General features: G+C 37.7%; 1 protein-coding gene across 5 annotated transcripts in view; it reads right to left on the bottom strand.

The window, feature by feature from the left end:
• KATNIP (katanin interacting protein) overlaps positions 1 to 21,335 on the bottom strand; it is a 65,037-nt gene that overhangs the window by 28,611 nt on the left and 15,091 nt on the right. For 4 of the 5 annotated variants that reach the window (XM_075059333.1, XM_075059334.1, XM_075059329.1 and 1 more), the window contains exons 8-14: positions 19,379 to 19,542; positions 17,191 to 17,303; positions 16,631 to 16,745; positions 15,992 to 16,198; positions 11,539 to 11,679; positions 5,347 to 6,211; positions 67 to 801 (exon numbers count right to left, since the gene is read on the bottom strand). In XM_075059333.1, the coding sequence (XP_074915434.1) occupies positions 67 to 801; positions 5,347 to 6,211; positions 11,539 to 11,679; positions 15,992 to 16,198; positions 16,631 to 16,745; positions 17,191 to 17,303; positions 19,379 to 19,542 (2,340 nt within the window). The remainder of the gene's footprint in view (positions 1 to 66; positions 802 to 5,346; positions 6,212 to 11,538; positions 11,680 to 15,991; positions 16,199 to 16,630; positions 16,746 to 17,190; positions 17,304 to 19,378; positions 19,543 to 21,335) is intronic. The other variant, XM_075059332.1, reaches the window with a different exon arrangement.

The raw sequence follows: 21,335 nt of genomic DNA, 5'->3' as shown, positions 1-21,335 counted from the left end.
AAGCTAAATGTATTTGTTTGTATTGTACTGTTGTTTCCACAAAGAAAATAAGAAATGATAGCATACCTCCAGATAAGGTTCCTGAAGCTTTCGCAATTTCTCCTTTAAAGATGCATTGTTCATCTAACACCATTATAATGTCTTTCACTCCTCTGAAAGAGTGTATGCGAGATTTATTATAATTCCAAATCCTAATCATAGCTACTTGACAGGAATTCACAAAGTCAATAAAGATGAAGTGAGGTTTTCCAGGGGTAAATGGTGCTAGCCAGAGATGCATATCATCCTGCGTCCGATTTACCCCATCAATTAGGTTGGTTATTATTCTGGGATCATTGCCATAAGCTGGTAAAATATTTATATCAGGTGGTTCAGCTGTTATTTTTGAAATCTGAACAGGCTCTCCTTTAGAACTGAAAACTTCAATTCCATTAAGACCAACATAATGTCTGTCTCCCCATGTTGTTTGAATGTCTATCACTAAGTGCTGCCCATAAGGTAAAACAGGAATTTTAAAATCATTTCCATCATATGCCTCCACAGAATTTTCTTCTTCTTGCCTTTTTGGTAGTGTTTGTAGTCCATCTTTTCTCATTTGCTGATATTCTCCAGGCCGGTTGATTTTCTGTTGATGAAGAAACTCATCAAAGATATCCCCTTGAAAATCCATGTTAGAGATTCGGCCACGATGTGAATAATTAAACTTTACCAAGGAGTTCCAGGACTCCTGCAGAGTGTGTTCTTGTTCATTGTGCCACTTTGCTCTAGAGGTTGCTATGTCCTTGATAGAAAAGTCTTCATCTGAAAACAACATTACATAGGTGTTTAATGTATAAACAGGACCGGAAGCAAACGACTACAACACTGACTTTCCAGAATTATGCTGGTCATATTTGTGTTCCCTTACTGTGAAATTCTGTTACAGTAGCACTTTTGTATTGCCTCCCTATTATGAAGGCTACATGTCCCAATTTCCCTTCCCCATTTAGACATAATGAAAACAATCACTTTTAACTATTGAAGAGCAGAGCACATGCCAAGATACAAAGCGCAACTAAGTTTGAGACCGCAAATTCTTGACTCAACACTTACAGAAATTGGGATTTTGCCCAGTGATACTTTTTGTGTGGCTGCCACAATAGTTTAAATCATCTGTCTGCATTTCTGCAGAAAATCTTTCATACAGTTGGAAATGGCTGAACTGGTTAAGTTTCTAAAGCATTACAGAGAAAAGCTAGGGCTTCCTGTCAAAATCAGCCACGTGAATATAAACAAAAGTGGTCAGAAAAGAAGTAGGTTCAGTATACAAGGAGGATGAGGTCAATGTTGCATTCCATGCAGGTAACATCCAAATATTTTTCTCACTTTTCAGCAAGTGTGAGATGTAGAAGGGGGATAATGACAAAGTATCTAATGGGAACGCAGTGGGGACTACAAATTAGAGGGGCCCAGTGGGAGCAAAGCATGCTCTCCTTGTGACTGCACTGGAGAGCTGCTTAATTTCCATCTCAGAACAATTAAGAGCAGATAATACCAAAGATTTTCAATAAAGCTGTCACTTATGTATTTTCTTCAAATAAATGAAGAAAAGCAAGTGGAGTACTAAACAATTACAGGCCCATGGGCTAGATTTTATTTCTGTACAATGTCCTTGAGCGGCTACTAAAACAAATGGTTATCAAGAATAAATGCCAATTGCCGTAAAATGCAAAATAATGTTTTCCCAAAAGATTGCTCAAGACTAACTTTTAACTTTGTTTTTGGAAACACTGGGAAAGAGGCAATGTTCCTAATCTATCTATGGCCAATAATCATTTACACTGGGGACAAGAGAGATAAAAATAAGAATTTCAAAGCAGATGGGAAACTACCTGAAAGAGGGCTGTCTTCCAGAATGAAAGGCTGGAGACCAACCTGGCCATTCCTCCTTACCCCACAAGGGAAATACAGATAGGAAGCAAAGGTACATATTTCAGAGAACATCAGTCATTTGTAAGTCACTTTCTTGTTCAAACCTTTGTCCATATGGATACTCATGGGGTGAGTGATCCCAAAGAGTACTTCTCAGAGCCTCACAATTTACCTGAAGAAGATACTGTATATATATTTACCACTTTAAAATGTCAAAGCTTGAAAATTTCAGAATGAACACATACAGAAGAGTATTTGACATTCATTGGCTTTCCTTGTTTTGGAGGGGTTTCCTTTTTTTTTTTTTTTTTAATGTTAAGTACTTCAAGCAGTACAGAGATTACAACTCTGAAGCACTTCTACAGCAGTTCAATAAAAGTGATTTTCAATGGGAGGTTAACAGTTTTGTTAGCTACGTTAAGGAGTGACAACAGGAGAAGTGGAGCTCTAAAAGGAAAGCAGAGAATAGCCCAAAAGCAGAGGTCAATGGCTGATGGCTTACAGGGTTTGACACTTTTTTTAGAATCTAAAATGTATTATTTTTATTGGAACCATGTGAACAATAAACTCTGCATGTAGATAAAGAGTATCCCACTTGCAGATGTTACAGACACATTCTGCATGCCTGAGAGGATTGTATGATGGATGTTATAAAGAGTCCAGAAATAATGACACCTCAAACGTGCATCTCCCCTGTGGGTTTCAGAGGGGTGTCTTGAATCACCAAGTCCCTCATCCTGCATCTGATGGCAACACACACCATACAATTTCTCTCAAAACTTTAGTAAACTACATTTTGCAGCAACACTAGCTTGAAAAAAACCCTTTCTTCTCCCTCTGTTGTGTTAATCTCATTTTTACTCCCTGCAGTTATAAATAGCAATCATATTTCCATGCTGCAATCACACGCTTCATTTCCCAAATCATTCTAAAAGCTCTCTCCTGTATCTGTTCCACTTTGTAATCAGCTTTCCTGAAAATGGATGATCAGAACTGCAGTTTTCCAACTGACGTCTCACGAGTGCCTGTGTTGAGATATTAACATTTCCCTAACTAACAGAAATGCCTGTGCTGATACATCCTCTGAGTGCATTGCTATAATCATGCCTGCGTCACACTAGCATTTCATGGTCAATCTGTTATCAACTACTCAACCAAGATCCTTCTCTTCCTCCGTCATTTGCAATTGATGATTACTCAGCTTACAACTTAATTTTTTGTTATTAGTCCCCAAATGACCCTGCAAGCAGTACTATTGAATTGCATTCCATTGCTATTATTCCAGTCCTCAAGTTCATCTTTCTGTGCAGTTCTTCAATCTTCTTAACTCATAATACCCCAAATTATATGTTATTTGCAAATTTTACCAGTATACTTCCATCATTTCCTTTGCACATTAAACCAGTTATCAAAGAAAAATTGTTTTTATAGCAACATTAACTGGAGCCAAGTATGCATGTACATGCTATTTCAAATTTTTGTTGTTCTCATTATTCTTCATTTAGTGACCAAAGGCATGCTGTGACATTGCATATGAGCTTGTGCAGCCTCCCCTTTGTCACATACTGCTATTGGGAAGCTGCAGTTCCCCTAGCCCCATGCCAATTAAAATTCACCACTCTTAGGGAAACACTTAAAACTGTTTCCCTGTTGTTAATGCTCACTCAGTCCCACTTTGAAGATGGCTTTGCCCTGCACAGTACAGAGAGAACAAAAGCTGTTAGATGGCATGCAATTTTCCCAGGGACAAACACATATTAGGAGTTTTAAGCACCAGGTGACAAAACCTGCTCTGAGCAAAATTAGAGGACATTATAATTAGAATCATGATAACCCTCAACTCATAGTTTACATTAAAACTCCTGAATTGTTACCATTTTTACACCTGACCAGAAATTACTAAGGTAGGATTTATTTACAGTTTCCATAATGTTCACAAGTTTTGAATCTAACAGAGATACTGTAAAATGTGTGAAACAGCAAACGGGCTGCAGTGAGTGGGTAGGTGAAAGGAAGATGGCAGTTGTTTCAACCACTTCCATACTTTTTTCTTCTTTGAGGTATAATTTCAGATATACTTATAAAGTTGCTGTTTTCTCCACAGAGGGGCAGAGAACAAAAAATTCAGACATTCTAAGTTTAGAAAGAACCATTTTCCTCACCTTTATCTGAAAAATTCATGCAGTAACTGCTGTAAAATTTGACCTGGTATTTCTGCGCTTAGGCACATTTCCTGTCCCTTATGACCACAACTTTAATGTAAACACCCAAATATAATATACAGCAAGCTACACTTTCATGTAAATTGTTCTGATTCTAAATCACTCCCAAAATTTCAATTTGTATTTTTGTAACCTCTTCTTCCAATTCTCCGGGCCTTGTTGTCCTTGTTCTGCCAGACACTCTTCATTTGAGACAAGTTATTGAGTGCTTAAGAATTACAGAATGCCAAAGAAGGAGTATGAAGGGTCCAAAAAAAGGAGTCAGAGTAACACATGGCTAGAAACTGAAAAGGGGAGATTAAAGATATACTCTGAGCAATGAAAATCCAAAAAAGTTGGTTAAAAGCAAGACGAAGTAGATCTTGTGGGTAAGAAATTCTATTCTTGTGTTATTTACAGTTGTTAAGCACAAAAATACTACCCCATGCCCAGAAAATTTCTTAGCCATAGATTGCTGGAGGTTGGGAGAGAGCAGGAACTTCAGAACTTGCCCAATTCTCATACTCCTCCCTGAGGACACACTGCTGGCTACTGCCAGAGGCAGAACATAACTACATGAATCTAGATCCTCCAGCTCCAACAGGATCCAGGTGAACTAAAAAAAGGTTTGGAGAAGGATGACAAGGATAATAAAAAACATGGAGCAGGTAACAGCTAAATTTACTACAAAACTCTTCATAAATAACCAGAGATGTCTGAAAGAAAGATGTTTGAAAGGTATGTAACATCATGAATGGATAAGGGAAAATAAGGAGAGTTTTCCATTCGCTATGAATAAACATATTCAGCATATATTCTCACTGAGAAAGACACAAACTTACTACACAGATAAACTGTAAATTTACTCACTACCTTGAGGTCACACTCTTCTTTATCTTTTTGTAAATTGTCTGCAGGACTGTCAACTTTTAGAATATAATTTACTGAAATTTAGTCTTCAATCTTCTCCAAATAAATTTAAAAACACTAATTCAGAATGTAAATTTTTCAGAAAAAGAGCATTTCACATCAGGTGTAGGATAAGGAGAGAGACTCTGAGCATTGTCATAGTATGAATGAGAAAAACTGAATACTGCAAGTAGCAAAACTAAAATCCCCCTGTCTATACTACCAGGAATCTCAAGAGGTCCCTCCCCACCTAAATGATTCTGTGCTTCTGCAAAATGGAGAACCTGTCAGCACTTACACTAAGGTTGCTATTGCGAGCATTTACCTTTGAGAGCGGAATCATCTTCTCCAAGATTTTCAGTGTTTAATGCCACCTTTTTTACACATCTGACACTTCTCCTTCCACTTGTAGGGTACTGCAGGCTGCAGCAATTTTTGTTAGAAAGTTGCTCCGAAATGTCCAAGCCCACATCACCATCCTTTCTGGTTAGCATTTGTGATCTCTCATCTCCATTTGCATTTCTACTACTTCTCTGACATTTGACATCCTCATTAGTCAGATCTGAAAAGTTTTTCATGATTCCATCTGACTGTGTTTGAAATCTCAAGCCTAAACAATGTTCTGTAGCAAGCCAGGGAGGCTTCTGCTTACTGTAAGTGACTTGATTATTCTCTGTTACTTGGGAAGATGACTGTAACCAAGAAGGAATTGCACCTGTAGAATCAGACAATTTTCTTCCTGTTAGCTTTTCCATTTGCTCACTCAAAGAAAGTTCATCATCACATTGAACATGCTCCATAACTGCCTGTACTGTTACATTATCTTTGGCATCTTTTATACAAAATTGAGATGGTACCACTTTTAGATCATCCTCCAACTCAGACAAATTTTTCTTTGTAAAGCTGATTGAGTTCATCCTATGCTCAAGAAGATTTTCTTCTGGCAGAGAAGTATTGTTTGACTGTAAGCATTTAAAATGTAGGTCTGCTTTCTTCTCTGTGACTGTAGGTGCATCTACTGCTTTTGTTTCATTTGAAGAATATGCAGAGATATCTTGCTTGTGATCTGTAAGGTCAATTGTAGTGCTATAGTCAGTGAGGAGATCTCCAGAGGCTCTCTCTAATTCACCATCAAATACAAGGTTCTCATTAACATATAACTTCACCTTCTTTGCTCCAACATCAAGGTCCTAGAAAAATGAAAGTATGAAGATTTCAGTTAAGCTATTCAAGCATTAGGTATCACTGTCCTGGAACTCTGACATCTGAACACATAATCAATAAGCAGATGAAAACGATTAAAACCCTGTATCAGTAACATGCTTTTGACTACTTGTCATGGTGTAACCCCAGCCAGCAACTAAGCACCACACAGCCACTCACTCCTCCCCAGTGGGATGGGGGAGAGAATCAGAAGGGTAAAAGTGAGGTAAAGCAAAAGCCGCACACGCAAGCAAAGCAGAACAAGGAATTCATTCCCCACTTCCCATGGGCAAGCAGGTGTTCAGACATCTCCAGGAAAGCCGGGCTCCATCACACCTAACAGTTGCTTGGGAAGACAAATGCCGTCACTCCGAACATCCCTCCCCCTTCCTTCTTCCCCCAGCTTTAGATGCTGAGTATGACGTCATATGGTCTGGAATATCCCTTGGGTCAGTTGGGGTCAGCTGTCCCGGCTGTGTCCCCTCCCAACTCCTTGTGCCCCCCCAGCCTCCTCGCTGGTGGGGTGGGGGGAGAAGCAGAAAAGGCCTCGACTCTGTGTGAGCCCTGCTCAGCAGGAACGGAAACATCCCTGTGTTATCAATGCTGTTTTCAGCACAAATCCAGCACAAATTCAGCAAAAAGCCCCCTACCAGCTACTATGAAGAAAATTAACTCTATCCCAGCCAAAACCAGCACACTACTTCTTAATCAAAAGTTCAAACAACTGAAAAATACTGTGGAATATTTAAGATTTTATTTAAAAGTGCTAAAAACCTTGCTAGGCACTACTATGAACCACTTTGGCTGACAAGGCTTAAACATTTAGAAAAGCTTGAGCAAAGAAGCCTAGACTGAGTATAATTATATCTGATCAAGATATAAATTCCAGAGGCACATTTTGCTTCAGCATATTTACGATTCACCACTTTCACGACATGTTCCACAGCAAACAACCACCCTGATCAAAGCCACTAGAGTTATAAAGAGTTATAGAAATACAGGGCTGGAAAGGACATAAAAAAAAAAATCACCTGGTCCATCTCCTTCCACTGAAGAAAGTAAAATAACCTATACCATTGTGAAGAAATCTGTTTTTAACAGTTTTCAAATAATCTGCCTTGATAGCCTATTTCAACACTTAACTAGCCTTTTAAATAGAAGGTCTTTACGGCAGACACAACTCTGCCACTCACAACCTTATTTCTATGTTCTCCTTTTCTGTGGCACCCACTAAAACCCGATTTTTTCATTCCATTGAAGTTGGAACTAGTGTTTTTTCTATTCTCTTTATCATTTCCATTTAACCTTTTCTCCCTCTTGACAAAAATACTGGTATCTTCAAAGAAAACACAGAAGATGAGACAAAATCCATCTCTTTTCTGCCCTCTAAATTTCAGTAACGTGTCCATCACATGGAGTCTTTAAAGACTCTCTTTTCTTTCCTTATTTTCATGGAAACTGAGAAGCTTTTCATGAAAGTAAGAAGTTTCAGTTTCATCCCTCTTGCTCATCTCCTGGATGTCAGTTCTCCTTGAATACTGATTTAAATTTTCATCCGCTCCCAGCCTCAACCAGTTACTCCTTTCACCTTCAAGTACAAGTATCTCCAGTTCTTCACTCCTGCATGCACTCTTTACAGCTTACAAGTCTTTATAACTTCCATTCTACTGCTTTTCAAATAATAACATGTATGAGGCAAAAAATGTAATATAGACTTACACAGGAGGAAAAACAGAAGATGCAGGCATAACAAGAAAGCTACAGTTGAGCGGAGGGAGTACGTGTAGGAATGCAAGACACATTCCTGATACATTCCTGATAGAAAATGATAACCTTCACTAACTTCTCAGAGAACAGCTGTAAACCCAGTTTAATTGGCCATTATGTCATGGCTGCCTGTGTTACTCCTAGAGTATCATAAAGCGCTATACGTCTGTACTGATGCATTTGGCAATAAAACATGATATTTTTTCCCCTTGAAAAAGGACACTGCTAAATTAATCTAATTGGGGATCAAAACACTTTAATAATTATATATATTAAAAACTAACTACATGGCTTTGCCTGAAATTATGATGGAGAAGAGAAAGACTATCAGGATGCTCCAGTAGTGTTATTTTTTGAATCTCTGTATGTCTGGACTGTTAATGTCCTCCTTTAATGCTAGAGATATTGGATAGTCACAGCTGAACTTGGGATACCTGCAACATTTCTATAGAATATCCTGGCCTCTACTGCTGTTAGTTCTGTACTTTGACCTGGGAACAGATATAAACTGCATGGAACCACAGAAACATGCACATGTATATTTTGAAAAGTGTTTGTCAATTTCATCTTTTTAAATTAAAATCAGCAACCTCTTAAGAACAACATGTTTTGAAATGAATCCCACTCCACCCACCAGTACTGGAGGAGGACAGGTAGACAGAGAAAACATTACAAAATGAGATGGTGGATCCCTGAATGAGGGACAGTCAAGCACAGAAAAGGGCCAGTCACTTCAAAATTACTATTCCAGTCAGCGGGAAATGAGCTCCCATTCTCTGATGTTTTGGAATCTCTGGGATAGGTATTGTAGGAAGCAAAAGAGGTGTCTGGACTGTATCAAGATGAATCAGCCAAAGCTACAGACATTTCTACGACGATAGAGACAGGCTGAACTGGGGCATGCATTAATAACAGCTGATAGCTCAGAAGAACCATCTATTCATGAAGAACCAGTAAAAGAGCTAATGAAAGTCTCTTGCACCAAAATTCTAAGCAAACTGAGGCTCAGAGAGGAAAAATATGAACAGATCTCGGGGACTCCAAGAACAAACATATGCAGGCACATGACTAAGAACTGCTCTTTTTCATTCCCTCCCACCCCTCTTCTGAGCCTCCAGTTGCTTAGTGATCAGATGTGGTGGGAAAGATTGACAGAATGGTTAGCTTCCCTAGCACCACTGCTTAACTCTCCTTGAGCATGAGGAGGTTGGAGAAATCCCTTCCTCCTGAGTAATTCCATCAAGAAGTCACCCTGTAAACAAACAATACTCCATCCAAGGCAGGTTTTTTTCCTCCCAGAAGAGTAATTAGAATGACACAATGTCTCAGGACAAGCAAATAGGTATGATCAACGTCAGAGGAAAAAAAATGAAAGATTTTGTGAAAATAGTTCTACAGTTTCTCTTAATGTTCCTTCCAGCTTGCACTTTCAGCCCTCACAGAGTGCCTCCTGGGATAGTGCCTTCCAATGAAGCAACAAGGATGGCATTTCTGGCCATTTCAGTGATATTTGTGCACGAAGGACAAAGCTTAAAACCAGAGGCACTTTTCTGCAAATTATACCTGGACAGAGGACTTGAAGTTGCCTCTGCCTGACTTCTCACAGAAGTGTGAAAAAGAAAGAACAATAGAAAAGAAGTAAAGAACTAGAAGATAAAAGTTCTTCTGTAAACCTAACTCTGCTGGAACAAAGCTGCTGGATCCTTACAGGCAATGCACCCTAGTAGTAGTCCAGCACTGAAAAAAATCTCCAACTCAAGAGAATGGACATGAATATACACACAGGAGAAACATGCATATAGGCAATCGCTTGAAGAAGAAAATGGTCCAATTGGAGAGCAACTAAGACATTCATGCATTTAAGTATTAATTCCATTCACAGATTTGTGAAGACATACAACAGACATTATATTGGATCTTATGAAAAGAGTTTTAACAGCATCAAGTAACGATGCAATTTCAAGGCTGTAGTAAGTATTTATGAAATGTCTGGATATTTCAAACTTGAAAAGAACTGGCTGCCCTTACACTTGATCTCTTCTTGCAGACTAAATATGACCTCCTTTTTCGCAGACCTCATCTGAAGTAAATAAAGGCAAGAGGAAGCATTCTCTGGGACTTTCCTTGTAATTCAGTGAATCAAGGAAACTATGACAATGATGTAATCTGACTTTTACAGCTTCCTTCAGACATATTTTTTCTACTTCCAGACTCAAGTTCTAAAACTCAAATATACAATAGTACTGGCCTGAATTCATTTTTTGCCTATTTTTTTTTTAAGAAGTACTTGGGCACCTCTCACATGGTTTTCAGGGGAAAGAAGGAGGTTAGAATGATTACCAAAAACCCCCACAGGAGTCTGGCTCTGGATTTACATTAGCAGGAAGAAAATTGTTAGCTAATTATATTTTTGGGTTTTATACTTCTCAGACAAAACTTCCACATGACAAATTACAGAATTAGGCAGAACTGCTTTGTATTATTCTTTCATCTTAAGGATAATAAGACATTTCTTTAGTCAGTGTACACTTCTACACTTCCACCAAAATCCATGGGATTATACTCCTAATGGATTTTACAGCTTGCCTCATAGCAGTTTATTATAAAACAGTGCCTTGAAACACGGAAATACATTTATGTGTATTTCCTGCATTATATTCAATAGGTTTGGTAACAAATCATACTATTACCTCCAAAAAACAGCAGTCCCTTTCACACTCTCTAATGATGATGGAACATTCTGTAGCCCACATTTTAATAGAAAAAGCTATTAAAATGCCAGAAAATAAATATAAATCATGTTATAGTAAATTTGTTTAAGCTGTCCCTTCCATGGCCACTTCCATACGTATAAATTACCACGTGTGCTTATATAAGAACATGGATGAGAGCAAAACCACAGGGATAAAGCCTCTTATTTATAATCCAGGACAGCAAATCCTCTTTGATCCAGTACGTGGGATTTTTTTCTTAACAATGCAGTGTACAAACAAGAATAATTTTCACGGTGACATTCAAACACACAAACAAGAGACCATCTGCCATGAGATGTCTCTCTTGTAATACTAGATTGCTTGTTTTATTATGAACACACAGTTAGTATACTTTTTAACTAAAGTGACAAAACTGAGATCGAGCAATAGTCAACCTGTTTATACTTATATACATGAGAAAACACATATTTTAAAACATATTTATTTATATTGTGATAAAACAACTGAAAGTCCTGAATATTAAGATGCACTTACCTTTGTATCTTTATTTCTCACCACACTAAAGGATTAAGTGACAGAATATGCAAGCCTTTTATTAGGTCTTTAGAGACCTTTAATAGCTTTGAAAGAAAATGCATTAACACTTACATTGCTACCACTTACAATTAAGACAAAAGCAAATTTCACAGTAGACATGGACCCTTCCTAGCTCCCTATTTTATTAGAGAAAATGCTATCTACTTTTATTTCATACTTTCGGAAAGAAGATCAAACTGAGTTTCCCTAGGCAAGGTAGAGCATACAAACAGAGGAGTTGAGAAAAGACTACTTACACTGGGAGTTGTTGTGTTGTAATTCCAAATCTTGATCTTGGATATACCAAAGTCATGTGACCGGGTGGGATTGCGGATAACAAAGTAAAGTTGGACAGGTGGATAGAAAGGGCACATCCAAAGGAAGCTTTCCTTCGTGATCTAAAAAACACATACAAGCAGACTGTCACTAATACTCTTTCTCCTAAAGCAGGATATTTTAATTTACTCACCAACCCACAGAAGAATATACATCAATTAGAAAAGTAACTGTTTAATAAAAACTGCTACGTTAGGAGCAAAACCTTAACCTCATTTCCAAACAGCAAATCCGACTCTCCTGCCTGTAAGCCACCTCACAACAACCTAACAATTAGATAAAGGTCAGCTGCTTGCTGTCCCAGTAAGACATCTGCATGCTCACAAACGACAGGCAGTCTGCCATGCTTTGTAACTGCAGGGTCAGAGCAAGCCCAGTTTATTTTAATCAAATTAATCAGCTTTGCAGGCACTAGAGGGGATCACTGAGCACAACGGACACTGCATAATCATTTTATGATTTCTTAAAGTGCTTACACTTCTGTTTTGCCCTCTAAAGAGGGGAATCTTATAGAATTTTATTTCACTACCTCTATTTTAATCAGATTTTGCAGACAACTAATTTCACTTACAGATCTATTCCTCAGAGCTATATATAGGACTCTACCCTTGAAATTTTCTAAGATATCACAGAAACTCCCAACATTAATTTTACAGACAACTGACAATCAAGACATTTTAAAGTACCAAAGAATGCCTAATTCTGGACATTGTTCAGAACTGCTACCTCTACATGTTCAGAAATGGAGGAAGAGGATGTGTGGCAGCTCAGAAAGAAGCAAGGAGTAAAAAGTTTCAGAATCAAAATGTTGAATATTAATATACTTGATGTTGAATGTTACCTAAAAACCCAGAGATGAACGAGGACACAAAGTAAATATACAGGCAGCCAACAATTCAGTGATCTGAGATTAGCAGATAAATTAGCTCCCTTTCTATTTTCAAGGATACACAGTACATATAGTCACACAGTAGGTACACAAAGTCAGTATTTTTCCATATCCTTGCACTTTGAAGTGAGTCTTTCAGTTTTTCCTGAAGGTAGTAACTACAAAACTTTCCTATTGAGTACTTCAGATGTGTGCCTAATGATGGTAAGGACAGAGCTCTGCCAGTCAGCTCAATGATATCATGAACAGGTCCACTTCTCAGAGTGCTCATCTTCGTATTCCAAGCTCTGATGGTTCACAATGCCTCTGCCCCAGAGGCCTCTCAAAAAGCTTTGGGAGACTGTCGTTGCTTTGAATGTCAGTTTGGGGCATAAACAGTCGTAAGAGCACCAGACAGGTTTAATACTTTCTATATAAAAAGAGGAAAGAAGCCTCTTAACATCAAAGAAATGAAGGATAGCCCTCTAACCAGTGTGAACCCAATTCCAGGATCAACTTCAAAGCTAGATCACATTACTGAAGTTATACTATGAACAAGAATGATTAAAAAAAAATCATTTCCCAACAGCAGACATCATCTGATGAGCAATCCATCTCCAGTCCTCTCAGGTCAGGACCTGATGCCCTAGAAATCGATAGCTTCTGGTGCATACTGAGATACTGCCAGAGGTGTCTTCACAGGAGGGCACCAGATTCAGCAGCAAAATGGACTCTGGAGAGACTTGTTCCTGCTTCTCACTAGTTTCTCTGTAAAGTTGCACGTGATCTTCCAAACAACAGAAGGCATATCAGAGCCAGGCCAAGTATTGGGTCTTGAGTGAGAGGCAGCTGTAAAGATCATTTTGTTTATCAGTAGAAGTAACCGCTTAGAACAGGATACACAAACTCACAGGTGTTACAGTCTCCATCAGCATGTCAAAGATCTGACACCAGAAGTTGGAACGCATTTTGATGAATCCATGCCAAAACTCATGAGACAGTGGAGGACTCTCATGTTTTATCACTAGGAGTGACGGTGATGTCTTTGCCTTCACATGATGTACTCGAGTCTGGAGTTACTGTCTTTGCAACTAGCACTAAAAATCTAGCCCAAAAGTTCTTTGAACCATCAGGGTGAACCGATATGTCAGGAGTAGGAATTACATTTGAACTGGATCAAGGAAAAAAAAGTGAGAGTGGGAACCTTTGGTCTTAAATTTTGTGGGAGACTGGCCTGAGACACTGGCTTTATGTGGGCAATGAAGGTATACCTGATGGAGGGTAAAGGAAGGCTGAAGCACTGTGATGAGGAATGATGTGGGTCTGAGGGTTCACCGTTGTGAAGAAATACATTTGTTAGATATTTCTAGAATTACAGTTACCTGTCCTTGTTATTCTGAGGTTTAAAAGATCTATATATGCATAAAAGAATCAAAAAAGTTTACAGAAAACAATTTCAATGAAATGCCTAATCTATGTCTTATTAAGCATTATATCCCATCAGGCACTACTTCCTTAGTTGAGAGCACCTGATGTTCTGCTAGGCATTTTTCTCTTTTACAGCATATCATGAAGTATAAGGGAGGAGGCAACTTAAGTGTTCTTAAAAGTCTGCAAGGGTAATAAATAAACTAATAAATAAATAAAATCCCTGATCTTCAATAAGACTATGTCTATTCTCAAAGACAAATGTACACCTAAATGATGGAAGTGATTTAACCATGGTAAAGTGAATTTTCCACAAAGTAAGTTGTCATGTTACGTTTTCATTCTATTGAAAATATTAGTTGCTTGGAGATTCATTAATTTGTTGGTTTTTTCTAATGCACTCAAAAGCTTTCTGTATGATCTGTATGATCGGTGGTAAAGTGAGTTTTCCACAAAGTAAGTTTTCATGTTACATTTTTATTCTGTTGAAAATATTAGTTGCTTGGAGATTCATTAATTTGTTGCTTTTTCTTATGCACCCAAAAGCTTTCTGTATGATCTGAAATGTACACAAACTGGAAATGCTGCTTTGACTTCTGAAGGAGTCTGCAGTTCAGTTACCACATATCCACATTCTAAGACCATATTCCCTGTCCAGATTGCCTTTTCTCTGATGCAATACCTTTCCAGCTTCAAGATAGGAGATTACAGTGTCACAAATCAAAGGAATACATTAATCAATGAAATATAAAACCTCATTACTTAAGAATAATGGGATATATAAATATATGAGAAATGCTGAGAATAACAGGTTTATAATGGCTTAATGAATATATTACTACATAATTTATAATAATCTAGAAATTATAATTATCTAGAAAGTCTGAGAGTCACTACTACTACTACTACTACTGAGTGTCATCTGCCAGAGAGCACAGCCTATAAAGGAGAATGGGTATTTATGACACCCAAACTACAATTTTCAAGAGAATGTAAGAAAGATGTTTCAAGTAAAAATATTTGTCTGGAAATAATACTCCATACTGATTTGCAACTAAATTTCAAAATATTGTATATTTGCCCACTTTCTATTCTCATTCACCCTGCTAACTGAAAAGTATCTCTAGCACAAAATGAGTTACAATCTATATTTTTTAATAGACTAAGTCATTTGGTAGCCTCATCCACTAAAATCATACTAATTTTTACTAGAATCCTAGCTCTAAAGGCCCATGGAGACAAAGGACACACAGTGAATGTACAGCACAAATGAAATTATAGCTATATGAAGGGCTATGGACATTTGCTAAGCTCTTCAGCAGCATCTGAATTTCGTACCAGTTATTGTCTTTTGTCCATATTCTTTAGTATGCAAGCACCTTATGTCTCCTCATCTTACTATCTCACAGAAGAGCCATGAAATACTTTTATTACCATGCCACACATTCTTCTTAATCTCTTGTTCGAGACTACCTACCTATGCATTCTTATTCTTCCATGATTCTTCCCTAGATAAAAGAATAACAAGGGGACAGGAGAAAATAAGTGTGTTTCCTTCTTAAGTTTACTTAAATTAATATTAAACATCTGGAAAAAGTTAGCAGTGAAGCTCCTATACCTTCAGATCACAAGAATTACTTTATCATTTATCGGCAGACATATGTAAAAATTTGAAATTCCCTGTCCTTAGAGTTTTGTGATGTCATTCTACAGATACTATGATTACACTACAATACTTTAAAAACTGAATGTGTTCTTTCATCCAAGACAATACCACAGAGTTGACACACAAGTAGGCAGAGTTAAAGCTGCCTCCTTACAGTTGCTCGGTTAAGTAAGTCAGGCAAATTAATCAAATTCTGCTCTAAAGCAAAATTATAACTGAATACCAACATCTTGGACAGAAAAGCTGGATTTGTTAGTAATAAGCAATATCTGTATTCTTTTAAATTATCAGATAGTTGTTATGCTAGTCAGGTTCCAAATGCAATCATGTTTTTAAACAAAAAACCTAGTAACAGAATATTAAAGAAATATTATAATGAGAAATTTTCACATTCAGGACTAAGCTGTCTTACATTTAAGTTCTTATTGACCAAGCAGCACAAATCCCCTGGGTTGTCAGCATTTCGAATGTCCACATCATGAGGAGACACAATTATCTTTTCGTTGTACAAATCAAAGAATTCCACCTCACTCAGGCCCACATTTACTGGATCTCCCCAGTTAGAAAGAAGTTCCATAGTCACATAAATGGCATCATGTACTTCCATACTGGTTGTCACCTGGATCAAAATGAAATATGGTATAAACATAAGTGACAAAACAATACAATACGGAACACAATAAAGACTGTTAAGACTGCAGTACTGACGAGTCAGAAGCAAAAAGCTTGCAAACTCAAGGCTATCTGGATGACATTCAATCATTCTGGGTTCCACCAATTCTGCCCCATATCAACTAACAAACCTATGGCAGGGTAAGAGAAGAGAACATATCACCCTCTTACAAAGTCTAAAGAGAAAACAGGTCTCTGTTCTTTGTCTGATTCCTTTGTCATTCTGACGAACAAAGGAACGGTGATAAATTCTCTTCTCTTACCCTGCCATAGTTTTATTAGTTGATGTGGGGCAGAATTGGTGGAATACAGATCATTCGATATACTTTTGTTTCAGTAATACTGGGAAGCATCAGTTCTGGTGCATATGTACACAAACCTTCTCTCTCAACATGGAATCTACTTCAGGTTTGTCATCAGACAGGGTTATCTCATTATCACAGGCAGAAGGGCTCTCAGGCTCTGGAAGGACTTTCAGAAGTTTCTTCTGTTGTCTGAAACATACATATTCTTTTATGTGTTACTTCCTCATAATTCTTGTATTTTTAAAAAAAAGTTTAGTTGGTACAAAGGGGAAGAGATGAGAGGATGAACCCACACACCCCACGGAAGAATCCCATGTACCCCTACACCGAATGACAACTGTTGCAGCATCCCACCTTTGGTTAAAAGACTGGGCTCCAGTTCTCAGCTGGGTGTGAGGCAGTTTGCAAAAGTAATACATAGGTAATATAAAGACTAACAGAGGGAGATGTTGGCAGTTCCCTGATCCACAGAGACTAGGCCAAGGCTGCAACCTTCTCCTTGATTTGCTACTACTTGCATGATGTCTCAGATATCTAAAGATTATCAGGTGTAGTGGTACTACACTACACCTGGTGGTATACTGAAAAATATCTCTTCAAAAAAGGAAGCTAGCCTTAAAGGAAATAGATATACCTGCTTCCAGAAGGACAAATTCTCTCAACACCTTTTGTGACTGCAGTCCTTGTCTGGCTTTTTTCTGGAGGTTCAGCCATTGCAGAAGCAACAGATGAAACAGAAAATTTCTTCTAAGTAAGAAAAAGATGAACACGTTTCATTCACATTGCTCTCCATGTACCAAGGAGTATCAGTCTGTATCTCTGCAATAAGTAAGAGTTTGGGCCCAGCTCTGGTCTCAGCTCACCTCAGCTAACCTGTAACTCTATACTGAGTTAAAGCACATCTAACAGAATTGGTCTGGATTTGCAATGAAAAAGCTGAACTTGAAACTTGATATTCTATGTGGAAAAAAAGTAATGTAAAAGCATTCTCTGATGACTATTAAAAATATATATATATGTCTGAAATCTCATTGTATACATTTGGTAGGACTCAGAGTTGGCCAAAGCTTTGGCAGAGCTCTGCCTAGACTTTCTCCTTCTCCAAAAAAGGATCATAAAGACTTTAAACCCCCAAAAGCTCAGTTTTATTAGAATAAAATCTTGATTTATTTTTTTAAATATAGAACTATCAGTAGTGACTATCTAAGAGAAAACCGAGGAAAAGTCCTGCAGTTCCTACAATGCTATGGGCTCCTTCTCTGCCTGTACCCCACTTTGTAAGTATACCCTGCTCCCTTTGTTATTTTTCCTAAAAATTTGGGTAGCTTCTGTCACAAGACAGAATACTCAGCACAGTGAACAACCAGTCAGATGAGGAATGGCAGTCCTTCTGTTCTTAGGTCACTTCCATTTCTATTATTTTTGAAGAGTAAGAGAACTTTGAAATGCTTAGAAGTTAATTACTTTTTTACAATTAAAAATTCTGCATTGTTATACATTTAAATATCAAAGGCCAAGTTCCAGAATCCCTTAATTGTGTAAGCAAAATTAAATTACTGCTGGAAGATCATTAGGTCAGCTTTAAGACTGAGAACTCACAGTGGGGTTTTGAAACTCCATCTCAAGTGTCAGGGTAAAATTACATCTATTTTAAGTATTATTTCATTATTTTTCATTTAAGCACAATATTAAAATCAGTCCTAAAGTTAGCAGGAAGACACATTATGTAAGAATTTTCAAAGGAATTTGTTCTCTCAACCACTAAGCTATAAATATCTCAAAACCAAGAGGAATAAGATTGAAAAGTTGACCCAGATGGTGAAATCATATGCAAAGTACTTACCTATAGTAAAGGAACATTTTCACCTTTGCTCCTAACCAAAACTCCCCATAAACCTAATGTTGGCTCAGTGATGACAGTGGATATATATTCATCATAGCACCAACTCACAACTTCAGGCAGCATCAGCTTAGGTTAGTCAACTGTCTTGGAAGCTCTCAGAACTCAAATGAGTAACTCCAAGAATGTCTAGGCATATCTCTTCTCCTTCAAGAAAAATAAGCCTCCTAAACACCAAACTGGAAGCAGACTTTGAATCCATGAACACTGTCCAAAACAGATAGTTTCATAAATTCAGTTTATGCTCAAATTTCTTTATATACTTTCTTTCTATTAGGAGAACCCAATTATTGGCTATGCTCAAAGTTTAGCTAGGATTGTCAACACAAACCTCCTTATTCTTTAACTTAATGAGGAACAATGGTCTGATCTGAATCAGAAGGGAATGGATTTTTGTTGATTTCTTTGTTTATGAGTTTTTAATTGTTTTTAAACATGGTTGCTGGAGATAAGAGATGAACACATGTTGGTGCAGAAAACCCATACTAGCTCCTCACTAAGAGCTAGCAGTGTACGTGACAGCTCTGCTCCAAAAGGAGAGAATGTATTAAAACAGGGAACAGTGCCCATATTAATAAGTCCAGTAGAAAGGTAGGATTTATTAGTATGGAAATCACACATTATATTGCTTAAGAAGCTTCCAGAATGAAAATGGCTCAACTGGGCCTGCAGCTGTGCATTTGACTGTATCATGTGACTGGTCTATCAGTTGCTCAGTGATCCCTGAAATCAGGAGAGAGCTGTGGAATGCTATCCTGAGGAAAGAGATTAACAAAAACCACCTTATGGAAGAATAATACAAATTCAGTTACACTTACAAGGCATCACTATTCATTCATACACAATCTTAAAGTATAAGACATTGTAATTCATGGGGATTTTGCTAGTTGATCAAACAGCCCTCTTCTGTATTTTGCCATACCTTTTGAGGGCTTGTGGAAACTGTCTGCCTTTGCAGGTCTCTCTGCAAGACTTCATTTTCAATTTGCATTGCTTTAATCACAGCTGAAACTGAGAGATCAGGATCTCTCTCACACACATTCTTTCGAGTTGCTGAAAGTGGTCTTTCTGGTCGACTTAATGGTCCTGCCACCAAAAGAAGGAAGGAATATTCATTTGTCTGGACATACAAGTATGGAACATTACAACAGCATATGTTTGAAACACCTGATACAGTTACTGACACAGCGCTTTGCTAGCAGTCTGTTACCATCCCAAGCAAGGCTGAATTGCTCCAGTTTGTTTTTATATTAAGATTCCGGGTCACATCTACTTTAGACAACAGCTGAAACAGTATCATAAGAGGAGGAAAACTGACAAATGAGAAACATAGTTTTTATGCTTTAAGATTTTTTGTACTTGCTTTGTTCCAGTATTTAATGGAAATGCCTTGTAACAGTTCATTGAAAATTAAGTATATATAATTTCAACACACCGGAATTTTTCAGTGTAACTGGGGTGCTCAGCTATTTTGGAGGAATCCCCAGAGTCTTCTAGCAAAAGAAAGGGAGTCAGGAATTGCTATTTGCAACATAAAATAAATGGCCTTATCATTTAAGTAGTTAGTCATCAAAATGCCCATATGCATCCCAGTCTTCCCAAACATCATGGAGAAATAGGAACGTCATAGCCTATAAACAGGCTTAAAAGAAAGGCAGTAAAATTTAACAATAGAGGATCTGAGATTGGACTAAAAGAGAAGCACAGTGGTTATATTCAAAAGAGAAGCACAGTGGTTATATTCAAGGACTTAAAAAGTCAAGGGAAGAAAAGAGACTGAAGTTGTACAGACATTTAGATCAAGTGAAAATATCGAAGAACAGGCTGATATGCAAGAGTGCTCATAATGCTGCAGTAAGGTTTACTAAGCAGGAGAGTAAAATGGCAGTGGATGCTAGGAACATGAAGTCTACCTTGAAAAGACAGGAAGTTAAAACTGAACTGAGATTTGTGTGCATTCACACTCTTTAAGCCCTATGCCATCTACACTCATAAAAACTTTCAACAAGCATTAGTCATCTCTGCAAATACAGGGACAGAATAAAATCCTTTTTATTTTTCTGTACTATACCATCACCCTGAAGTGAAATTAATTTAAGGATTTAAAGTGATAGTTGGACAGAAACAGTTCTAACAAGCACTATTATAACCTGAGAAAATGCTACGCACATCTTTGGAAAGCGGTCAAAGCAAGCATCTGCTCAGACAGATGGTGGGTGAGGGTCTCAGAAGCTACAAAGAGGATTTATTCTGAAGCCAAAAAGAATTAGCTTCTTTCCCTCAATTTGGTGTTCTGCCAATTAAGAAACTAATATTTTGACTTTTCAAAACTTTTAGCTTTACTGCTTTCTTGGGACATATCTGGATTTTGCTTTTTTGAAAAGGATGTCTTAACCACAGAGTATGGTAAAGCTGAAAACTTTATCTCAGACCTTTCAAAACTCAAGTTCATCAGACTCATTCAATTAAGGACTGTGCTGAAATAACATGATTTCAGCCCCTAGACTTGGGGGTTGTTTTGTTGTGTTTTTTTTTTAGCCCAGGTAAAGACCACACCTTAGCAGCAGATTTCTAGAATAAGCAGCAGTGCCTTCAAAATGGTGTTCTCCAGTCCAGGAAAAACATCTTTCAGTGTGGTACTAGATACTGGCCTATCTACCCAGCACTGGAGACTGATCTGCAGCATTCATTGTGTAAATCAAGTACAGTCCCAAGCAGCAACAGAACTAGTTTTGCTGTGCTGTGGAAAACTATGCTTTTATTCCTATAAATGCATTGTGTTAAAATCTTCCACCAAAGTGCCAATTGCTGATTTTGAGAAGACACACTTCTGTTAATACCATAGGGAACAGATCTCCATGAGGAAAGGGGGAAACAGA

Source organism: Buteo buteo, chromosome 29, assembly GCF_964188355.1.
Source record: "Buteo buteo chromosome 29, bButBut1.hap1.1, whole genome shotgun sequence".
NCBI classification, from domain to species: domain Eukaryota; kingdom Metazoa; phylum Chordata; class Aves; order Accipitriformes; family Accipitridae; genus Buteo; species Buteo buteo.
The sequence above is the reverse complement of the archived record's forward strand: the minus strand, read 5'-3'. Positions and strand labels throughout refer to the sequence as shown.